The sequence below is a fragment of the Dendrobates tinctorius genome, unplaced genomic scaffold, assembly GCF_039654945.1.
Source record: "Dendrobates tinctorius isolate UK_male_01 unplaced genomic scaffold, ASM3965494v1 ptg000022l, whole genome shotgun sequence".
Classification (NCBI taxonomy): Eukaryota; Metazoa; Chordata; class Amphibia; order Anura; family Dendrobatidae; genus Dendrobates; species Dendrobates tinctorius.
Window position 1 is genome coordinate 61,052,147 of NW_027361690.1, and position 22,913 is coordinate 61,075,059.

At 42.9% G+C, this 22,913-nt stretch overlaps 1 protein-coding gene across 1 annotated transcript in view; it reads right to left on the reverse strand.

The window, feature by feature from the left end:
• The window catches only part of AGBL1 (AGBL carboxypeptidase 1), a 1,225,565-nt gene that overhangs the window by 1,144,712 nt on the left and 57,940 nt on the right, over nt 1–22,913 (reverse strand). The window contains exon 6 of the mRNA XM_073569145.1: nt 18,726–18,763. Coding sequence (XP_073425246.1) covers nt 18,726–18,763 — 38 coding nt within the window. The remainder of the gene's footprint in view (nt 1–18,725; nt 18,764–22,913) is intronic.

The following is a 22,913-nucleotide window of genomic DNA, read 5'->3' on the forward strand; positions in this document are numbered from 1 at the left end:
ACAGAACACCAGGATTGGCAAATTCGCCACTGATGCCCTGTGCTCTTCACAGATGAAAGCAGGTTCACATTGAGCACATTTGACAGAGCCTGGAGACGCCGTGGAGAGGGATCTGCTGCCTACAACATCCTTCAGCATGACCGGTTTGGCAGTGGGTCAGTAATGGAGTGGGGCGGCATTTCTTTTGAGGGCCGCACAACCCTTCATGTGCTCACCAGAGGTAGCCTGACTGCCATTAGGTACCAAGATGAGATCCTCAGACCCCTTGTGAGACCATATGCTGGTGCTGTTGGCCCTGGGTTTCTCCTAATGCAGGACAATGCCAGACCTCAGGCTGGAGTGTGTCAGCAGTTCCTGCAAGATGAAGGCATTGAAGCTATAGTCTGGCCCGCCCGTTCCCCAGACCTGAATCCGATTGAGCACATCTGGGACATCATGTCTCTTTCCATCCATCAATGTCACATTGCACCACAGACTGTCCAGGAGTTGGCAGATGCTTTAGTCCAGGTCTGGGAGGAGATCCCTCAGGAGACCATCTGCCGCCTCATCAGGAGCATGTCCAGGCGTTGTACAGTAGGGAGGTCATACAGGCACGTGGAGGCCACTGTGACGCTTCAGGGGTATGGACTGCGTCCGAGAGTGGACCCTCTGGGTCGCGGAACTGAGGCCCCCGGGACGAGCGCACCAGGTGGAACCGACCCCTATACAGGGACCATTAGGGGCAGGTCCACGAAGGGTCAGACACCGCGACAGTTGGAACCAAGAGGGACGGCTCGAGGGACTGGAAAGACTACAGGCAGAAGAGGCTTACCAAGGAACGGGACTCCGTGCAGGAAGTGAGGGGAGGCAGCACGGACGACCGACAGGCAGTGGCAGGAGTACAGGACAGGGAACAGAGCAGACACTGGGGGAACGGAACAGAGACAGGGGAGCCGGGGAACGTAGGCAGTGGAACCCGGACAGACAGGACAGAGGACGGCAGGAAGGCAGGACGACAAGACTGGAACTAGGACAAAACACGAGACAAGGAAGACCTATAGACAAGCTATAGGCGGCCAAATTAGAGCAGGTAGACACACAATAATCAGGCATCTTCCCCTTATAGAAGACGCCTGATATATCCCCTGCTGGCGGGCGATTGGCTGACCGCTAATCGGCCGCCGCCCACCGCAGGGTTAAACCACCCGACGGCCGCGCGCCTGCGACCTAATGCGCATGTCGGGAGACCAGGGAGGCGAGGCGCACATGAGCAGGAGGAGGAGGGAGGCGCGTGTGAGCCGGAGAGAAGAGGAGGCGGTGGCACGCGACGGGCCGGGTAAGAAGCAGCCGCGGGGGGACCCGGTGCTAGGGGGACAGCAGCGGGCACGACCGCTGCCGTTACAGCCACACACAGTACTGAGCATCTTTTCCTTGTCATGAGGCATTTCCACTGAAGTTGGATCAGCCTGTAATTTGATTTTGCACTTTGATTTTGAGTATCATTCCAAATCCAGACCTCCCTGGGATATTCATTTTGATTTACATTGATAATTTCTATGTTTTATTGTTCTGAACACATTCCACTATGCAAGGAATAAAAATTTGCAACTGGAATATTTCATTCAGAGATATCTAGGATCTGGTATTTTAGTGTTTCCTTTATTGTTTTGAGCAGTGTATATACACAGCTCTGGCAAAAATTAAGAGACCACTGCACAATTTTATAAAAATCAGCTTCTCTACATGTGTGACAGGCAATCCATTCCAGTGTCAGTTGAATTCCAACCAGAGTACTCCTCATTCTACTTAATGTGCTTCTGATTAAGTAATCTCCTGAACCAAATCTTATTTAATGAAGGAAAGTATAAAAAACCCTGCTGTGGTGTTCACAATCCTCTTGCAATAGGACAAGCTGGATGGCAAAACAAGTGCAAGTAATATCCCAAAAGTAATAGGAATGAAAAAATAACTTTTACCCTCGCCAAAGGAGTTGAAAAAAAAGTCTTGAGTAAGGAAAAGAAGGGCGTAATTCTGGCTTTACTATCAAAGGGATACATTGAGCACCATGTTGCCTCCATCCTTAAAATTTCTAAGACAGCAGTCCATTACAACAAGGTCAAGCAGTAGACACTGGGGACAATGAAGCTACAAACCGGCAGAGGGCGAAAACGACTCTCCACTGACTGGGATGACCATGATCTTATTTGATTGTCACTCAGTAACCGCAGGATGACATCAAGTGACCTACAAAATTAATGGCAAATGGCAGCTGGGTTGAAGTGCATGGCAAGAACAGTTCATAACAGGCTCCTAGAGGCAGAGCTCAAGTAATGTAAAGGTAGAAAAAAGCATTTCATCTATGAGAAGTAAAGGAGAGTCATGCTGAAGTTTGCCAAAGACCATAAGGATTGGATCATGGAGGACAGGAGTAAGGTAATTTTCTCTGATGAGTCAAATTTTCAGCTTTGCCCAACACCTGGTCGTCTAATGGTTAGACTGAGACCTGGAGAAGCGTAAAAGTCACAGTGTCTTGTACCCACTGTGAAATTTGTTGGAAGATCGGTAGTGTTCTGGGTATGCTTCAGCAAGGCTGGAATTGGGCAGGTTAATATTTGCAAAGGACATATGAATCAAGCCTCATACAAGGTTATCCTGGAAAATCAGTTGATTCCTTCTGCTCAGGCAATGTTCCCCAACTCTGAGGACTGTTTTTTTCCAGCAGGACAATGTGTCATGCCTCACAGCTAGATCAATCAATGTGTGGATGAAGGACCACCACATCAAATCCCTGTCATGGCCAGCCCAATCTCCAGACCTGAACCCCATTGGAAACCTCTGGAATGTAATCAAGAAGAAGATGGATAGTCACAAGCCATCAAAGAAGAACTGCATAAATTTTTGTACCAGGAGTGGCATAAGGTCACCTTTAAGCAGTGTGAAAGACTGGTGGAAAGCATGCCAAGATGCCGCATACAAGGTTATCCTGGAAAACAGTTGATTCCTTCTGCTCAGGCAAAGTTCCCCAATTCTGAGGACTATTTTTTTCCTGCAGAACAATGTGCCAGGCTACACAGCTAGGTCAGTCAATGTGTGGATCAAGGACCACCACATCAAATCCCTGTCATGGCCAGCCCAATCTCCAGACCTGATCCCCATTGAAAACAACTGCAATGTAATTAAGAGGAAGATGGATAGTCACAAGCCATCAAATAAAGAAGAGCTGCTTAAATTTTTGTACCAGAAGTGGCATAAGGTCACCCAAAAGCAGTGTGAAAGACTGGTGGAAAGCATGCCAAGACGCAGGAAAGCTGTGAATAAAAATCATGGTTATTCTATAAAATATTGATTTCTGAACTCTTCCTGAGTTAAAACATTAGTATTGTTGTTTCTAAATGATTATAAACTTGTTTACTTAGCATTATTTGAGGTCTGCAAGCACTGCATATTTTGTTATTCTGACCATTTCTCATTTTATGAAAATAAATCCAAAATTTAGTGCTTGGAAATTCGAAGACATGTTGCAATTTACATTTTACTCAAAAATATACATATAAAGAAAAAAATCAGACAAACTGAAAATTTTGCAGTGGTCTTTAAATTTTTGACAGAGCTGGATATATATACTAGCTGAACAGCCCTGCCTTGCCTGGGCATAGTAACCAACTGTGGTTAGTTATAACAAATTAAAATGATTATATTGCACATAAAAACCGTGCATCTAATCCTATCCTGTGTGATACTGACTGCTGAGCTGTGTATCTAATCCTATTCTGTGTGATACTGTCTGCTGAGCTGTGTATCTAATCCTATCCTGTGTGATACTGCCTGCTTAGCCATGTGTCTAATCCTCTCCTGTGTGATACTGACTGCTGAGCCGTGTATCTAATTCTACCCTGTGTGATACTGGGCTCCCCCTGCAGTCTGTGTCAAGAGGGTGGTCTGTGTTGGCACGGTAATAAATTGTGTTATTTCCAGCTTTACAGAAGGACGATAACACCATAGAAATGATAAAAATAATAGGCCTCAGTTACCACAACTGTCTACAAAGAAAACTGTTGCTGATAGCAACCAATCACAGCTCATTTTTCATCTCTTAAACAGCTCTGGGACAGCGTGGCGAGTTTTGAGTGGCGACTTTTGTGTTTCGACTTTTATGTGGCGAGGTTGGTGTATGTGTGGTGAAATGTGTCCTGAGGGTGGTATATGTGTTGAAGCACGTGGTAGTGTGTGGCGCATTTTGTGTGTGTTCATATCCCCGTGTGTGGTGAGTATCCCATGTCAGGGCCCCACCTTAGCAACTGTATGGTATATACTCTTTGGCGCCATCGCTCTCATTCTTTAAGTCCCCTTGTTCACATCTGGCAGCTGCCAATTTGCCTCCAACACTTTTCCTTTCACTTTTTCCCCATTATGTAGATAAAGAATGGAATCTCCAGCGCTGGACTTCAGTTAAAAATACATCATTTATTGTAAATTCTTAAAATAGAACAGAAAAAAGTATGGATAAGGACATACAGGCAGATGGGGTCTCTGGTGGTCTGCCAATTTGCCTCCAACACTTTTCCTTTCACTTTTTCCCCATTATGTAGATAGGGGCAAAATTGTTTGGTGAATTGGAACGTGCGGGGTTAAAATTTCGCCTCACAACATAGCCTATGACGCTCTCGGGGTCCATACATGTGACTGGGCAAAATTTTGTGGCTGTTGCTGCAATGGTGCAGATGCCAATACATACATACACTTCTTCCCCATTATGTATATAGGGGCAAAATTGTCTGGTGAATTTGAACACGTGAGGTTAAAATTTTGCCTCACAACATAGCCTATGATGCTCTCGGGGTCCAGACGTGTGACCTTGCAAAATTTTATGGCTGTAGCTACGACGGTGCAGATGCCAATACATACACTTTTTCCCCATTATGTAGATAGGGGCAAAATTGTTTGGTGAATTGGAACACGCAGGGTTAAAATTTCACCTCACAACATGGCCTATGACGCTCTCGGGGTCCAGACGTGTGACCTTGCAAAATTTTGTGGCTGTAGCTACGACGGGGCAGATGCCAATACATACACTTTTTCCCCATTATGTAAATAGGGGCAAAATTGTTTGGTGAATTGGAACATGCGAGGTTAAAATTTTGCCTCACAACATAGCCTATGACACTCTCGGGGTCCAGACGTGTGACCTTGCAAAATTTTGTGGCTGTAGCTACGACGGTGCAGATGCCAATACATACACTTTTTCCCCATTATGTATATAGGGGCAAAATTGTCTGGTGAATTGGAACGCGTGGGGTTAAAATTTCGCCTCACGACATAGCCTATGATGCTTTCGGGGTCCAGACGTGTGACCTTGCAAAATTTTATGGCTGTAGCTACGACGGTGCAAATGCCAATACATACACTTTTTCCCCATTATGTAGATAGGGGCAAAATTGTTTGGTGAATTGGAACACGCAGGGTTAAAATTTCGCCTCACAACATAGCTTAGGACACTCTTGGGGTCCAGACGTGTGACTGTGCCAAATTTTGTGGCTGTAGATGTGACGGTACGGATGCCAATCCCGGACATACATACATACTGTACATACATACACACACTGGAGCTTTATATATTAGATATATATACTGTATATATATACAGTGTAAAATATATATATATATATATTTTATAGAGAGATTGATAAAAGAATAGCCGGTAATTCATTTGTCGGCTTCTGTAAAATCACTGCAGGAACCGACAGGATGGGAGAGATGGATTACATACAGTAAATCCATGTAGAATAGGTAGATATATACATGTCACTTGTCAGTGACAAATAAAATTAGTATAGTGTGTGTGCAAAATTCTGGACATATATTTAATGAATAAAAGATTATTTTATGGAAAAAAATGGCGTGGGGACCCCCTATAATTAATAGCCAGCAATGGTTATGCAGACACCTGAGGGCTTATGTTAATAGCCTGGAAAGGGGCCATGGATCCTGGCATCATAGGAATTTTTAGAATGTGGAAGGAAAAAATGAACATTTAACTTTTTTTCACAAAACTTTTACGTTACATCCATTTTTTTTTCACAGTGTAACAGTAAAAAAAGTTTGCTGAGAAATTACTACTGTCGATACATACGTGAGGAAAAAATCACTGTTTGGGCGAATGGCAGGGCTCGGAAGTGAAGGAACAACATTTCAGTTTTTGAATGCAAAATTTGCTGGGATAATTAGCGGATGCCATGTCGCGTTTGGAGAGCCCCTGATGTGCATAAACAGTGGAAAACACCACCAAATGACACTGTTTTGGAAAATAGACCCTTCAGGGAACTTATCAAAATGTGTGGTAAGCAACTTAAACCTTCAGCTGCTTCACAGACATTTATAACATTGAGCCGTGAAAATAAAAAAAAAAACTAATTTTTCCCACAAAAATATTTTTTAGCCCCAAATTTTGCATTTTTATAAATTACTGTTTGGGCGCACAGCAGGGTTTGGAAGGGAAGGAGCGCCATTTGAATTTTTGAAAGCAAAATTTGCTGCAATAATTAGGAACACCATTTTGGAAACTAGACCCCTCAGGGAACTGATCTAGATGTGTGCTGAGCACCTTGAACCCCCAGGTGTTTTATTCCAGTCCAAAACTTTTTACTTTCACAAGGTAGTAAGAGAAAATGGACCTCAACATTTGTTATGCTATTTCTTCTTAGTATGTAGATACCCCATATGTGGTGAAAAACTACTGTTTGAGTCCACAGCAGGATTCAGAAAGGAAGGAGTGACATTTTGGAATGCAGATTTTGATGAAATGTTCTGACGTTGTCATGTCACGTTTGAAGTGCTTCTGATGTGCCTAAACAATGGAAACCCCACATAAGTGACCCCATTTTGGAAACTAGGCCCCTGAAGGAATGTATCTAGATGAGTGGTGAGCGCCTTGAACCCCCAGGTGCTTCCCAAACTATTATAATGTAGAGACGTGAAAATAAAAAAAATCACATTTTTCCCACAAAAATATTATTTTAGCCCAAATTTTTTTTTTCACAAGTGTAACAGTAGAAAATGTTTGTTGTACAATATCTCCTGAGTACGTGATTCCCCACATGTGGTTGAAACCTACTTTTGAGGCACAGTGCAAAGCTCAGAAGGGAAGATGCACCATATTAGAGTTCAGATTTTACAGCACTTTTTTGAGGGTTCCATGTCACATTGGCAGAGACCCTGAGGTGCCAAAACAGCAGAACCCCCCTATATGTCACCCCATTTTCCAAGCTACACTTCTCAATGAATTCATCTAGGCATACAATGATCATATTGACACCATAGGTGTAAAAAATAATTACATTTTTACCACCAAAATTTAGTTTTAGCCCCAGATTTTACATTTTCATGCTGGGAAATAGGTAAAAATGGCATCAAAATTCATCCCACAATATCTGCTGAATGTGGAAACATTCCATATGTGGCTGTACAGGACTGATTAGCAATACGGCCAGTCTTGGGAGGGACGAAGCGCTTTTTGCCTCCTGGAGCACAAATTTTCGTAGAAAAGTTTGAGGACGCCATATACAGAGCCCCAAAGTGTTACAAGAGCAGATCTGAGTCCCTGGTGGCGTAATGTGTTACTGATGGTAGCCTTTGTTACGGTGGTCCCAGCTCTATGCAGGTCATTCACTAGGTCCCCCATGTGGTGCTGGGATTTTTGCTCACCATTTTTGTGATCATTTTGACACCATGGGATGAGATCTTGCGTGGAGCCCCAGATCGAGGGAGATTATCAGTGGTCTTGTATGTCTTCCATTTTCTTATTATTGCTCCCAAAGTTGATTTCATCACACCAAGCTGCTTGCCTATTGCAGATTCAGTATTCCCAGGCTGGTGCAGGGCTACAATTTTGCTTCTGGTGTCCTTTGACAGCTCTTTGGTCTTCACCATAGTGGAATTTGGAGTGTAACTGTTTGAGGTTGTGGACAGGTGTCTTTATACCGATAACAAGTTCAAACAGGTGTCATTATTACAGGTAATGAGTGGAGGACAGAGGAGCCTCTTAAAGTAGGAGTTACAGGTCTGTGAGAGCCAGAAATTGTGCATGTTTTTAGGTGACCAAATAATTATTTTCCACTATAATTTGAAAAATAAAATATTGCGAAATCAGACAAAGTAAATTTCTGGATTTGTTTTCTCATTTTGACTCTCATAGTTGTGGACTACCTATAATGTCAATTACAGGCCTCTCTCATCTTTAAGTGGGAGAACTTGCACAATTGGTGGCTGACTAAATATAATTTGTGTGTGTTTTGAGGAATATTTCCTTTGAAAACGATGTATAAATGACAGAGAATTTCTTTATGTAAAAGCTCATGTTAAAATCGCATTGTAATCAGATAGTAATTGCACTGCATTCGGATGTAAATCAGATGCTAGATGTGAAAATTCGGATTGTACTAGCAAGACACTCACATGACACTTTCATTACACTTGTGCACTATCAGCAGGGAGACTCAGACCGATTTTTAATACGTTTCATTGTGACTCCCACCTTAGATGAAAAGTATAATACAAACACATCATTTTTCACCCACTCCTGATTTTTACTTACAAATACTGATGTAAAATACTGACCAAATATGAATGTGTGAACGTTGATGCAACATCTTTTATGTGCAGATTTTGCCTGGACCTCACCTGAAAAGAACACAGAAAATCTGCCACAAAATGAACATAATGCACAGCAATGGAAACTGCTTTAACTGCTTCATGGTTCAGAAACAGTGGGGTAGCAGCCCAAGCAGGAGTGGGGCTCCCGTAGCCACTTTCTATTTCAGCTGGATATGTGTCCAGGGATGCACATTCAGCTAAAATGTATTGTGGTGCAGAGATTTGCCGGCTCCCTTGCACTGCAATACACACCGCCAGCCAATTAGAGGATACAATAAGGCTGTGTGCACACGCTACGGATTGGTCTGCGGATTTTTCCGCGCGGATTTTGCAAAATCCGCAGGTAAATCCGCAGGTCAGAAGACCTGCGGTTTGTCTGCGGATTAGCCTGCGGGTTTGCCCTGCGGTTTATCACCTCTACAATGGAGGAGATGGCAAAGATTGAAAACCGCAGCAAAAAACGCGCGGAAAATTCCACACCGTGTGCACTGCAGTTTCCATTTTCCATAGGTTATAATGGTACTGTACAACGCAGCAGATTCTGCTGCGGATCCGCAGGGCCAAAACCGCTGCGGATCTGCAGCAGAATCCGCAGCGTGTGCACATACCCTAATAGGTCAGCATCTGACATCAGCGTACCCTTCATGGGCAGCGCATGTCAATAATATCATGCACTGCCTATAGCTGATATGCTGAAGACAGCTGCTGGCCTCTACTCTGACTATGGAAACGGACTCTGCACATCGTAAAAAGTAGAGGAAGAATCATTTATTTTTATTTTAATGTGTTGGGGAAAAGCAGAAGAACGAATGATATTATTATACAATATTATACCAGTAAGGGGCTCAGGATGGAGGACATTATTACAGAAAGGGGCCCAGGATGGGGAGACATTATTAAATTGGCCAGGATTAAGGACATTAATTGAAGGGGCCCAGAATGGGGGACATGATAGAGGAAGGGGCTCAGAATGGAGGACATTATTACTGGAAGGGGCTCAGGGTGGGGAATATTATCACATGAAGGAGCCCAGGATGGGGTACATTATTACAAGATAGGGGACATTACATGGGGGGGAGAACTGGTATGTCTTTATAAAATCTAGAACGCTGCAATGGTCCATATATGTTTCCAACATGCAGGTGGGGGACCAATTCCAAAATTTGCACATCGGACTCTAGTTACAGCACTGTAACTAGTGTAGATATCCACCATATGAGTGGACAGGGATTTACTCGCTTGGCCGGTCTTTGAAGCACACGCTGGGACACTCAGGGTTAACCAGTTCCTTCGGTTTATTAAAACTGCAGCATAAACCGTTCTTCATGAACTAAACAGCATATAGCTTCCAGTTCAACATCCGTTAAACATTCAGTTATACTGCACAAACATAGTCTCTTACTGACACCAATCAGCATTACTCACAGGTTATCAGGGAAGCGGCTGTACTGGGATCACCATTCCGGACAGTGCCTTACTCACTAGGCCGCCTAACAGTTTCAGACCCACAGCTGGACAGTAGATCACCTACGCAGAGCTGTCACAGACTCTACCAGGTTCGAAGCCTTTCCATGTGTTCTCCAGGAAGTCCACTCCCAGACACTTCCAACACACACAGGCCTTCCAGGACCTTGCACTCTGACCACTCAGGATCAAAACACACAACCCCATGTGATAAAACCACCTCAGTCACATTTTATATCCCAAACCACCCCCATATGCGGGCGGTGTATGTGCGGCTAGCCGATCCTGCCCAGCTCTCTGACTAGGCCTATAAGCCCCACTTATAGGTAAATAACTCGTGGACTACAAGTCCCAGCATAACAACGTTATTTTGGGGCTTATAGCGCAGAGAACCTCTGCGACACATACTGGACATTTACAATCATGCCGGTCACTGTTTCACCACCACAATCAAGGAAATGCCCACATGCATATTCTGAGTAGCATATGCAGCGCCCCCTAGCTTTAACATAGGTTACTGAACCAAACTAGAAACAATTGTACGAAAACAATTGTTGCCATGTCTGATTTTTATGAGTGTTGGATCAAAATTGACAGTACAAGTCTATGGGCCCATGGAAAACATTGGACCGCACTCGGAAGGCACTGCGTAGCTCAGTATAGCCCACAGCCTAGACTTCAGGTGGTCTGTACTGCAGCTTCTCATTGAAAATCGCTAATAGAGTTATCTAGAAAACGGATTATGCCGCACAGTCCTGTACTATAATCAAATAACCTGGATGTACGCTTCAAACTTTTAACTATTTCCTTCCCGTTTCCTCAGCTCAGATGGACCATTGCTCTTGGCATGCGTAAAGTTTAAGTGACCTTAGCTTAGTTTATCTTCCGATAAATGTTCAGAAAACCATTTAGGTTCCGGTTATTGTAAAAGTCTCCTGTATAGATTTTCTGTCAGGCAAATATGTCCTTTCAGAAGCCCAATCAAGAATCCATTTAGGTAGTAACGTTCATCATTTCTAGGCTCGGAAGAAAAGCGCTTTCTCTTCTGGAACAACGGTATTTCTAAATGGCGTCTCACTATAAAAAATGAAATTATGACGAGCTCCTGATATCAGCTAAACAGAGGTAATTAGATAAAGGCAACATGTGAATGAATGATGACCGAACTTCTATTTTAATGGCAGGACTTAGATAATAATGGTGCGCACTGAGCAATGGGCTGCATTCATTCTCATGACATGAAATTTATGAATTGGGGATATTTTCATTACAAAGTAATTTGCAAATTAGTACATTCACAATAAATGGGGCAGATGTTTGCATTAACCTTTTCTCCTCAGGCCTGTTTTCTATCATTTGCATGGATTTACGCTAATAATAGACCTGGGAAAATGATGATACAGCCTCGTGTGCTATAATTTTTTTACATTTTTTTACTACAAGAATTTATGGAATAGAGTGGAAATTTGCATTTATGAATGATGTGTTATGCCTACAGGACATTGGATCCTTATAGAAAACTATGCAAAATTTCCTCCAAAAGGATAAAAAAAAATCTCTCAAGTTCCACCTATAGGTAACTGACCTGTAAGTCAATGTTCAATCCAAAAAGACATAAATATACTTATGGGGCAAACCAGTCGCTAATCTCAAGACTCTCTACAGGGTCAGACAAAGACTTCTGATATCGCATGTTGTTTTCCTTAGGGCTCTTTCCCCTCCCAATAAAGTTTTACTTCTTTTTCTATGTTCATCTAATAATCTAAATCATTTATTAATTGTATCATCACTTCATGCAAATTCCCCAGTTTTCAGGTTTGTCATAATGTGGCAGTAATGTTCTCCAGGTTTATTATCTCATTCTGTGTACTACCTATGAATATAAACATGCCTTGTTCTATTGGATGAGCGATGAAAAAAAGTAATAAATACAGTATATTGGCACAGATACGGTTCCTCAGAGATGTAGGCAGAACTTTTAAAGTCAGTTCACATCCATTAACATTGACATGTGCATAGTGCATGGATATGTACACAAGAATACACATACAAATACTTACAAAATGTGAAACAAACACATACATACTCACGCACTGAACACACAAATACCAGTACATATTGTACATACGGAATATACCGTAGATACAGTCACGCACTTTCACAATCTGTGACACACACATGTATATGCACTTTCACACACTAACAAACATTTATACACACTGTGACATGCACACACAAATGTACATACAATCACATTCATAAATGCTAAAACACATTTATATATACATATATCTATTCACATGCTTACATTTATAGTACATATGTACATTCACACATATATAAACTCTGTCACTATTCTGTTGTCAGGTGTTCCGGAACCAGGGGTTCCTTCCCTGTCCCTAACGCTAGGGGTGCCCTAGCTTACCCTGTTCCCCGGATTACTTCTGATGGTGAAGATGCTGGGGCCACGTACCTTGCCTTAGCTCCTGAATCAGCCATCAGAATCCGCCACCCAGGGAAGAGGAAAATAGCACTGTACTGTACTGTAATACACCAACCAGACTAACAAAGTAATACAAACAGAGATAATGAAAAATACCAAACATACAAATATTCTCACAGAGACATCAGAGGAATGCATCTGGGAGTGGAGGATGGGCTTAAACCATTGTAGGAGAAGAAAAGGAATTGTCACACACTCAAAACCTAGCAACAGCCACAGATAAATCCATCAAACGCCTTCTCCAATAACCACAAACAACCACCTCCAAGCCACGCAGCAAAAGCTCACTCTGACAATGAGTACTAGCCAGGACCCAGTTTATTAGAAGATAGGAGTGACTAACTGAGCAACTGAGAGCCTTAATGCAGGAAAGCTTCCAGGAGCGCTCAACTGAGCAGAATAACCCCTGCACTGCTAAAAGAATTTTACACCGTTTAGTATGAAGGTGAAGTGCTTTTTATCACTGCAGGAGTAGGAGAAATCAGATGCTGCCGTCTTCTCGCTCCTCTCTGTCGGGGTAAACACGTGACACACTCTGTGACACACATGTCCAGATAAACTTTCACATGAGCACACTGACACACAAACATTTATACACACCGTAATGCATGTACACACACACACACACACACACACACACGCAAATATACATACACTCACATACATGCTATAATATATACACATATATACATACATTTATGCTATATAGATATAAATATATGTACATTCACCACATATACAATATGTGACACATGCGCATGTGTACATACATTCACATATGTAAACATTAACACAGACTGTATATAAGTATATACAGCGTGATACACACACAAATACATTCAAACACATATACATGCCATTCTGTAACTTATACATATACACATATTTTACTGTAAACCAGAGCCTATAAGGAAAATAAATGTTTAAGGATAAATATTCTATAGTTATAGAGCTTTCTGTTCCTGTCTGTGATTGGGCTAGATAATCTGAGAGCAAAGGTTGGATTTTCCATGCATGCTGCCAATGTAATTCTTGTCAATTTTTAGTCTTTAAACGGAATCTGTCACCAGGTTTTTGCTACCTCATCTGAGTGCAACAACATGTAGGGAAAGAGAACCTGATTCTAGCAATGTATTAGTTCACTGGATGCAGCAGTGGTGATACAACCAGAGTTTTCTCTTCTGTAGATGTAGCAGAGCTCAGAAATCTAACACCATCCACACCTCAGCTTTCTGTGTACATTGTATATTGACAGTGAGCTGCTAATCAGTAATGAGGGTGTGGTCAGACCAGGAGTCATGCGTGCACTGTAGTGTAGCAGTGATAATCTCCTGCTGATAAAACACTTATTGTATTTAAACAACACCACACAGCCTAATAAGTGACATGTCCCTGAAATCAGTGTCTCAGACCCTTACTTCATGCTGCCTCCAGATTGCATAGCAAAAACATGTTGACATATTTCCTTTAACATTATGCTCAAACTGGTGAAATGCTATCATGTTCACTAGTTGGAAGACACTTTAAGTCTTAAAGGATATTAAAGTATTTAGGTAATTAAGATTGTTCATTTTATGTGCACTGCTGTCTTTAGATGTAAATGAACTTAACATTAAAGATGTTTTTTAAAAACTAATTCTCATTAATAAACAGGAAAATATATTTTCATTCATCCATCATGTGCAGTGGTAGAAGGTAGAAATCAATAAGTCCTAGATGAAAAGGGAGACTAAATAGAGACATTAAAGGAATGATTGCACTTCTGGGAAAAGGTCTGTACGTTCACAGGCTGAAAAAATAAAATCATTATAATGGTCACTACAGGAAAAGTAGTCAATTACGAACAGAAGTGTGAGACTGTTTTAAAAATACTGCAAGAAGAGAGTCATAGAAGTTATACTTTAAAGGGAAGTGACACTATCTATATATAGTAAGTCTTTAATGCGCAGTATTTAGTGAGCAGTTTATTAGCGCTGCTTTTTCCCTCTCTAATGGAGGCAGCAGTTCTTACCTTTGTTATAGGAGGAACTGAATGCGTAAAATGTGATAATCTGCTGTTAAATTGTGCTTCTAACGGGAACTAGTCCCTTGATTCATGCTGCCCAAACCATGAGCAACACGAATCAGAAGCTGGCGACATGATTGCAGCCAGGTATATATTTCACAGAAACGCACCAGCATTTTAGAGAAAATATAATTTGAAGGGCAAAGACCAAAGGCAGGGAAAAAAAAAACTTTACACATTTACACAATTTTTTATGTTACATTCCATTAAACAAGTGTTAAAGACTTTTTTTTAGACCATCAATGGTTCCCGCTGTGACCTTTGATTCTTGCTGACAGTGGTTTGGGCAGAATGAATCAGGTAACAGGTTCCCTTTAAATATGGGTCTAGAATAGAGTCATAGTATATGCAGTGTCAGACTTGTTTTTTTGCACCAACTCTCCATCTATAAAAATTATTTAACATTTTTGAATGCAGCACAAAACTTTAACATAATAATTACAAACACAAAATATATTATCATTTGGATCTATTAGGTCAGTTATGATTCCGCTCCAAATTGGACTGTCTTCTACCAGACCTTTGGGGCTCATTATTGTGTCAAAGCCTTATTAGAGAATTTGTTCTCTAGGGATAGATGCTGAACATGAGCACATCTGTTCTGTAATGTTAGAATAATAGGGTCAGCTTAAAAGGGGATGTAACCCGTGTCATCGCGGAAAGAGCATCATTCATCTTCATTGAAGACACCACCACATGCCATGTTGGTCTGGACCTCAAGAGCTTTTCCACTTCCAGTCCATACATGGTTCATATACATACGGAAATGTGGCTGAAGACATATTTACAAGTTTATTTCCAAGCTTCTTAGCACTATTAAGGTATGTTTGTACACTGTAAAAATAAATTATTCACACATTATAAGGCACAACAGAAATGAGATGTAAATAAAATGGACGGCACAGGGCACCAATCAACCGAATGCCGCTCCTGTAAAATATCACACAATTGTAAGTGTTAAAGAAGACCTTTCACTAGTTTTTTCATGTTAATCCAATCACACCGTGGAATAGTGGCTGAAGAGCTAAATAAAACATTTTATTTTAATATTTCACATCTCCGTTTATGACATATTACCTTGTAAAGTTTAGATTCTAACTTTTGCTAAGAGCAAGTTGGCAGAAGCAAAGATTCTTTCCTGGGGGTGTTTTGTTTGTCCCCTGTATTACATTGACCAATCATGAGCAGAAGGCTTCATGCAGGGAGAAAAAGAACACTCCACCCCCCAGAGAAGGCCAGTCATGTTTTTTGTGTTATATGGAAAGACATATAATGACAGAAAACCCTTCTCTCCTCACTGATTTTAGTGCCCAGGATTGCTAATCATAGGGAGGAGAGTAGGGCCATTACAATAACACATTACAGCTTTCTTCTCAAAGCAGTTAGTATGGAGAGGGGGAGTAGAGCAGCGCTGTGTCATCACAGACACCTGTGCAGTTCTCCTTTCATAACATATGGTGTGGGGAAGTCAAAGTACAGCAGAGTTTTTATCACTACAAACTTATCTTGCAGCTCTCATTTCACAACAGTTAGTATGGGGGGAGATGACACAGTTTAGAGCTGTTATTACAAACACCTCTTACTTTGATTTACTCTAAAATGCTACCATGTTTTTAAAAGTGTTTGAAAAAGAGATAAACACAGAAAGAAGTCCAGTCTCTCCCTCCCTACCAGGCCTTTTCATGTGTGCATACAGGGAGAGACAAACAATATTAAAGAAAAATGAGTGCAAAGAAGTCAGAAGGGAGTTGCCCAGCAGACATCTTTCACTGCGAACACTTCCTAAATTCAAATATCTGACATTAGATGAGCCCAATGGCTAAGGGTCTCTTTGTGTACATCATGTTGCTTTCAGATGAGGTAGCAAAAACCTGGTGACAGATTTTCTTTAAAGGAATAGACCCATAAAGGGTTATAGACATCAATTGAAGGTGTGGTGTAGGGAAACTCTACCGAGACCCACTTTCAGTGACATAACAGAAATCCTCTCTGAGGCAAAGTTCTGGAAAACTGGAGTCATCCATTTGTGACGTAGTCAGCCTTTCATTTGAAAAGAAACCACATGATACTACAAATACGGCAGCTCAGGGGAAGGGAAATATCTGCCTGGCTACAACTGTCATGATCAATTTTTGGATCTGTGTCAGTTTGGGCTGCTCACATTCAAACTTTTTTCCTTTCTGGCCATCGGTGGTTAATGTCAGTTTTTTCCCCCCGGTGGCCACTGGTGTTACTACATGTTTAGTTAGTCTGCTGGTGGTGACCACTCCCACCTTCCTATATAAGGTCACCTGAGACATCAGCTTGTGTTGATGACACCCTTCCTTTTGGATACCAACTGTGGTCCAGACAGGAGCTGGCTGAAGCAGTGGTGCTTCTGCTGAATGCTGATCTGGTGCCTTAGGTTACCGTTACACATAGCGATGCACCAGCGATCCCGACAGCGATATGGATCGCTGGTGCATCGCTAAGTGGTCGCTAGTGAGCTGCCACACAGGCAGATCTCACCAGCGACATCGCTGGGGTCGGGGGTTGCTACTTACCTGTCAGACGCGGCGATCCTGACGTCTTCCGGCCCGCATCCACGCGTCGCTCATCGGCGCCACAGGAAGCCCAGCAGGAAGCGCCCGACGAGAAATGATCCAGGAGCTTCTCGCGCGACCAACGATGAGCAGCGGGGGAGCCGGTCGGAGGTAAGTATCACATGCAGCGATATCGCTAGCAATATCGCTGCAACGTCACAAAATCGGTGACTTTACAGCAATATTGCTAGCAATATCGCAGTGTGTAACGGGGGCTTTACTCTGCTGCTCGGTGCATTGCAGCAGAGAAAGCTAAGTGTTGTTTTGCTTAACCCTGTCTGTTGTATCTTCCCTTTGTATTTTATTAGTGCAGTGGTGGGACCAGTGTCCGCACTTACCAATTCCCTAGTGAGGGATAGGTGCAGGGTAAGTGAGGGACAAGGTATCCTGTTCGGCCACAGGTTGAAAGAACCTGTATAGGGATGTCAGGCTAGTCCAGGACTCAGCCATAGCAGTGTGCAGGAGGTGCCTCTTTCCCTGTTCCCTATAGCAGGGCCACCGTAATTGTGTTCCCGGTGTCCCCTTGTTTGTCCAGTTGTTTGGTGATCGACCGATCATCGGGTCACGTCACACAAGGCCAGTCACATATCGTGACAGCAGTGCTCTGTGGAGCAAAACCCAATGTGATTAGGTAATTGCCCTTACAGTTTTATTTTCAGAAGGGTTTTCATATAGTGGAAAGCAGTAGGAAATGACGTTAACTGGCGGCCATGCATACTGGATGGTAGTTTGCTGTTGCACTTCATGACACAGAGCAGTTTTTATTCACAGTGTTGTTCTAATTTAAGGGGTAGACATTGGGTGTGATTCACAGCATTATCTGATAGGAAAATCTTATTGTACTAGCCAAAGAACAAACATGTCAATCAAACTGAAATCTTACAGCAAAGGAGAAATTCTTTCTTTGTTCTCGTGAGTTTATAATAAGGAGGTGAGAAAATTGCATGTAGAGTTTTTGTTTTCCTTTATGTAAATATATGGATCCGATTCAATTATTTATAAGAATTTCTGGCATAAAACACTTTGTAATAACTCAAAATGCTCACACCAAGCCTGCATAGGTCTCCCAAAATGAGTAGAACTGGGGCAGGATGGGGCACGGTGAAGCCTGTCCGGTAAAGTCATTATACTAAATTATGCCAGAAATGGTCTTTGTCGGCAGTAAGATTTTAGACGAAAGCGTGCAGACGTTATAAGATGCTCCTATTTTATTAAGAGGTGTGCACTTCGGAAAAAATTAGGCGAATCTTACCCCAGTACTGCCATCATTAAGACTGGTGTCAAACTGATTATTTATAAAAAAAAGCTGCTGAGAATCCCACCTTCTTCCACCCAGTCTCCTAATCCTGAGAGATGTGCACATATAAATACACAAAATCCTATACTTTCTCGGTCTGAGAGCCTGATAATTGCTTTGAACATTTGGAACTGGCTTATACTGAAGTAGTGCAAACATTTCCAGGGCACAGAAAAATAAACTTACTTGATTTGAGGAGAGCTGTGAGTGCTCCAACAGCTGCCCTAAAGATAATAAAAGGAGAAAAGAAAGTCAGTTTTGTCAATAGTTCCCATTAGTGTCTGAAACCTCTTCACCTGTCTCAGCACTTCTAAACTGGCGATGTGTGTGACCTCAAACAACAAACACGCATTTAACACATTTTCCTTCCCCATAAACAAGTCACAAAGTAAGGGCCCCGTCACACATAGCGATCTCGCTAGCGAGATCACTGCTGAGTCACAAGTTTTGAGTCACCAGCGAGATCGCTGTGTGTGACAGCGATCAGCGACCGGCCCCCCTGCCTCTATCGGATGATCGCTGCAAGAAACCTCTGGACATTTCTTTCGTCGCTGATCTCCCGCTGGCCAGCACTCATCGCTGCGTGTGACAGGTGGGAGACCAGCGATCAGCTGGTAACTAGCGTACACATCGGGTATCTAAAGGACGCACGTCCCTTGGATACCCGATGTGTACATTAGTTACCAGCTCCCTGCATCAGCGCGCTGGTAACTAACATGAACAGAGCGACGCCGCGTGCTCGGCGTCGCTGTGCTGATCGTTGGTGAAGCTGTCTGTTTGACAGCTCACCAGCGATCACATAGCGACTTACCAGCGATCCTGACACGTTGATATCGTTTGTCGGGATGTGTGACTCCAGCTTAAGGCTAAGTGCACACGTAGCAGAAAATTTCTGCTGAAAAACCTGACTCCCTTCCCAGAAACCGCATACAAATAGCCAGAAACGCTGAAAAATCCACGAAATTAATGAGCATGCTGCGTTTTTTACCTCGATGCGTTTTTTTCGCGGTAAAAAACGCATCAGTATGCACAAAAAGTGCAAAATGCATAGAAATGAATGGGAAGCTTATTTTTAGCGGTTTTATTGGAAAATCCGCTAAAAATACCGCTAAAAAAACGCTGTGTGTGAACACAGCCTAAAAGTAGAGCAACAACCGGTTGGGTGGTAAGAACATTAGAGGTTCCTTCTTTTTAAGAAAATAGATCAGATATACAGGCTCCATTGGGTGCTGTGTGTAATTAGATATTGCCCGCCTTATACATATTTCATCAGAACAAACACCAGGAAATTTGTACAAAAAACAAACAGCCAAAGGACTCATACTCGCATGCGAGAAACTCGGACGAGTCTCACATGTCAATACCCGGCACTGCCGATGGCACTCGGACCGGAGCATTCAGCTGCATAGAAATACATGCAGCTGAACGATCCAGTCTCGAGTGCTGGCCGCAGTGTCGGGTATTGACGTGCGAGACTCGTCCGAATTTCTAGCAAGTGAGTATGAGCTTATGGATTAAAGTAGCACTGTGTTTGGGAGGGCATAACATCCATACAAGGTTATGTGTGCACTACATTCCTTAAACTTAGCCAAACTTGCTGAAATTTGTAAGCATTTTTAAATTTTTCATAGTGCTAGGTCATTTTTACCATATAGTAAACATAGTAAATATGAAGAGAATACAATTGTGGAATTGAATTTTATTTTTCACAATTTAACATGGAATTTTTTTTCCTACTTTCCAGTACATCACATGATAAAATGAAAGGAGTTACTCTAAAGTGCATCTCGTCCCGCAAAAAAAGAAGCCCTCATACAGCTATGTCGCCGGGAAAACAAAAAAGTTATGGCTCTTGGAAGAAGAATAGGAAAAACAAAAACACAAAAATTGCAATATTGCCATGCCGGAAAGTGGTTAAAACCATGTAGCACCATAGACAAGAGTCGCAGCTGAAAAAAAACGAGTTAAAAATGCACTAAAAACAAAAAAAGCAATAAAAAATTTCCATCTAGGCTACGTTCCCAATGACGCGCCCCAGAGGCCGTGGGGTATTCGGCATCGGGCCCGTTGATTTCAATGGGAAATGTCACAGTGGCTGTGACCCGGTCCGTGGCCTCAGACGGTCATGTAAAAGGGGTAGACTTGAATGGGGATAGAGTTTATGAGGTGATTCCTGACGCTACCTGTGGTTCCTGGTCAGATTGACCAGCGCTGCAATGTCGCTTCTCTGGGACCGATGTTGGGGTGCAGCTGAGTTGTTGAAGCCCTCCACAGGTAGGGCTGTAGTCCCAGGGCAGTGGTGATGAGTTGTGGATGATGAGATGGCTTGGAGCCGGGCGAGAGATGCAGGAAGGAAATGGAGGACACAAGGGCATGTAGTTCAAAAGGCTTTACTCACAGTTCTGGTGAACACAGAGGCCCACTTCGGTGCTGTGTCCTCCGGGTGAGAAGTCCAGCCAACTTCCAGATAAGATGAAGTGCACCTTCCCAGCTCTCCCTGTCAGTGTGTTCCTTCCCTGGCCGTCTCCAAACTATACACTGCTTAACACCTTCTTCCACTCCAGCGCTTCACAGTTAGCATCCTGGGCCAGCAGCTGCGAATCCTGTTCGGACAATGCCTCACCGTTCCCGTGACTCTATATAGCTGCCTTTCCGGTAGGACTAACTGTGGAAGGGGTGATGGTCCATAAAGTATCCAAAGCTGTCGGCTTGCTAGTGGCACCCTGAAGAACGTGATCTAGGCTAGGGTGTTATGATGAGTCACCGAAGGAGGAAAAAACAAAATACCAGCTAAGTCCAGAAAAACCAGAGAGGTTGGCAGCTATCGGATAGCAGACCCCTGAACCTATCCACAACAACTAACAGTAGCCGTGGGGGGTTCCTACGGTGCCCTAGACCCCTCGATCACAGCCGGAGAACTATATAGCCTAAAGACAGAAAGGGGAAAAACTAAACTGCCCCAGAGCAGACCCCAAAGCAATAGGCAGCCCCCAACATATAATGACGGTGAAGCAAGATGAAAACACTAACACAGATAGAAAGATAGGTTGAGCAAATGATGGGGCCCAAGCAAACTACATAGGACAGGATAGGAAAGCTGCTGTCTGCCATCCGCAAAAACCCTATCAAAAAGAGCCAACCGACTGATAGGAAAAACAGGCCCTGAAGTCGCTAGACTTCAAAAGACTATATCAGCACTCAGGTATATTCTGAAGACAGAGCAAAATATCAACAGATAAGAGACAAAAAATGGAATCCAGCTCACCCCCGGCCGGGGATGGCAGAACTCCCAAAAAACAAGGCAAAACAAAAACAAAACTGAAGAGTACAAAGCAGAGAAGAAAAACTTAGCTTTGAGATGCAGGAATCAGACTGGTCTCCAAGAATCCAGCAGGAAAATCACCAGCCAGGAAGAAGGGCATCGGCAGCCTTATATCCAGTCCTCAATTCCAGCCACCCAGTCATCATCCAGCTGCCCAGGTGTTTGGTAATCAGTCTCACTACCTTCTTTCACTAGAGGAGGGAGTTCATCAGACCTCAATGGTGAAGGGAAAAATGAACTCACAACAGTACCTCCCCCTTGAGGAGGGGTCACTGAACCCTCATGCATGCCACCAGGGCGATCAGGGTGAGCCCGATGAAAGGCACGCACCAATCTTTCGGCATGAATATCAGAGGCAGAGACCCAGGAATTATCCTCCTGACCATAACCCTTCCACTTAACCAAATACTGGAGTCTCCATCTAGCCAGACGGGAATCCAGTATCTTCTCTACCTCATATTCCATGTTACCTTCAACCAATATAGGGTCAGGAGGTGCCACCACAGGAACTACTGGTTCAACAAACCTCTTCAACAAGGACTTCTGAAACACATTATGAATTTTAAATGTGACAGGAAGAGCCAACCGAAAAGAGACCGGATTAATAATCTCCAAAATCTTGTAAGGTCCAATAAATCTAGGCTTAAACTTAGGAGAAGCCACCTTCATAGCGATATTTTTTGATGACAACCAAACCATATCACCAACCTTAAACTGGGGACCAACGGTCCTACGCCGGTTGGAAAACCGCTGGGCCTTTTCCTGGGAGAGAGACAACTTATCCACTACTTGGTCCCAGATCTGGTGCATTCTCTCCACCACAGTATCAACACCTGGGCAGGCAGAAGGCTCCACCTGCCCTGAAGAAAATCGAGGGTGAAAACCAAAGTTACAAAAAAAAGGTGACATCAAAGTGGCAGAACTAGCTCTATTATTTAAAGCAGATTCGGCCAAGGGCAAAAATGAAACCCAATCATCCTGATCGGCAGAAATAAAACATCTCAAATACGACTCCAAAGTCTGGTTTGTTCTCTCCGTCTGCCCATTGGTCT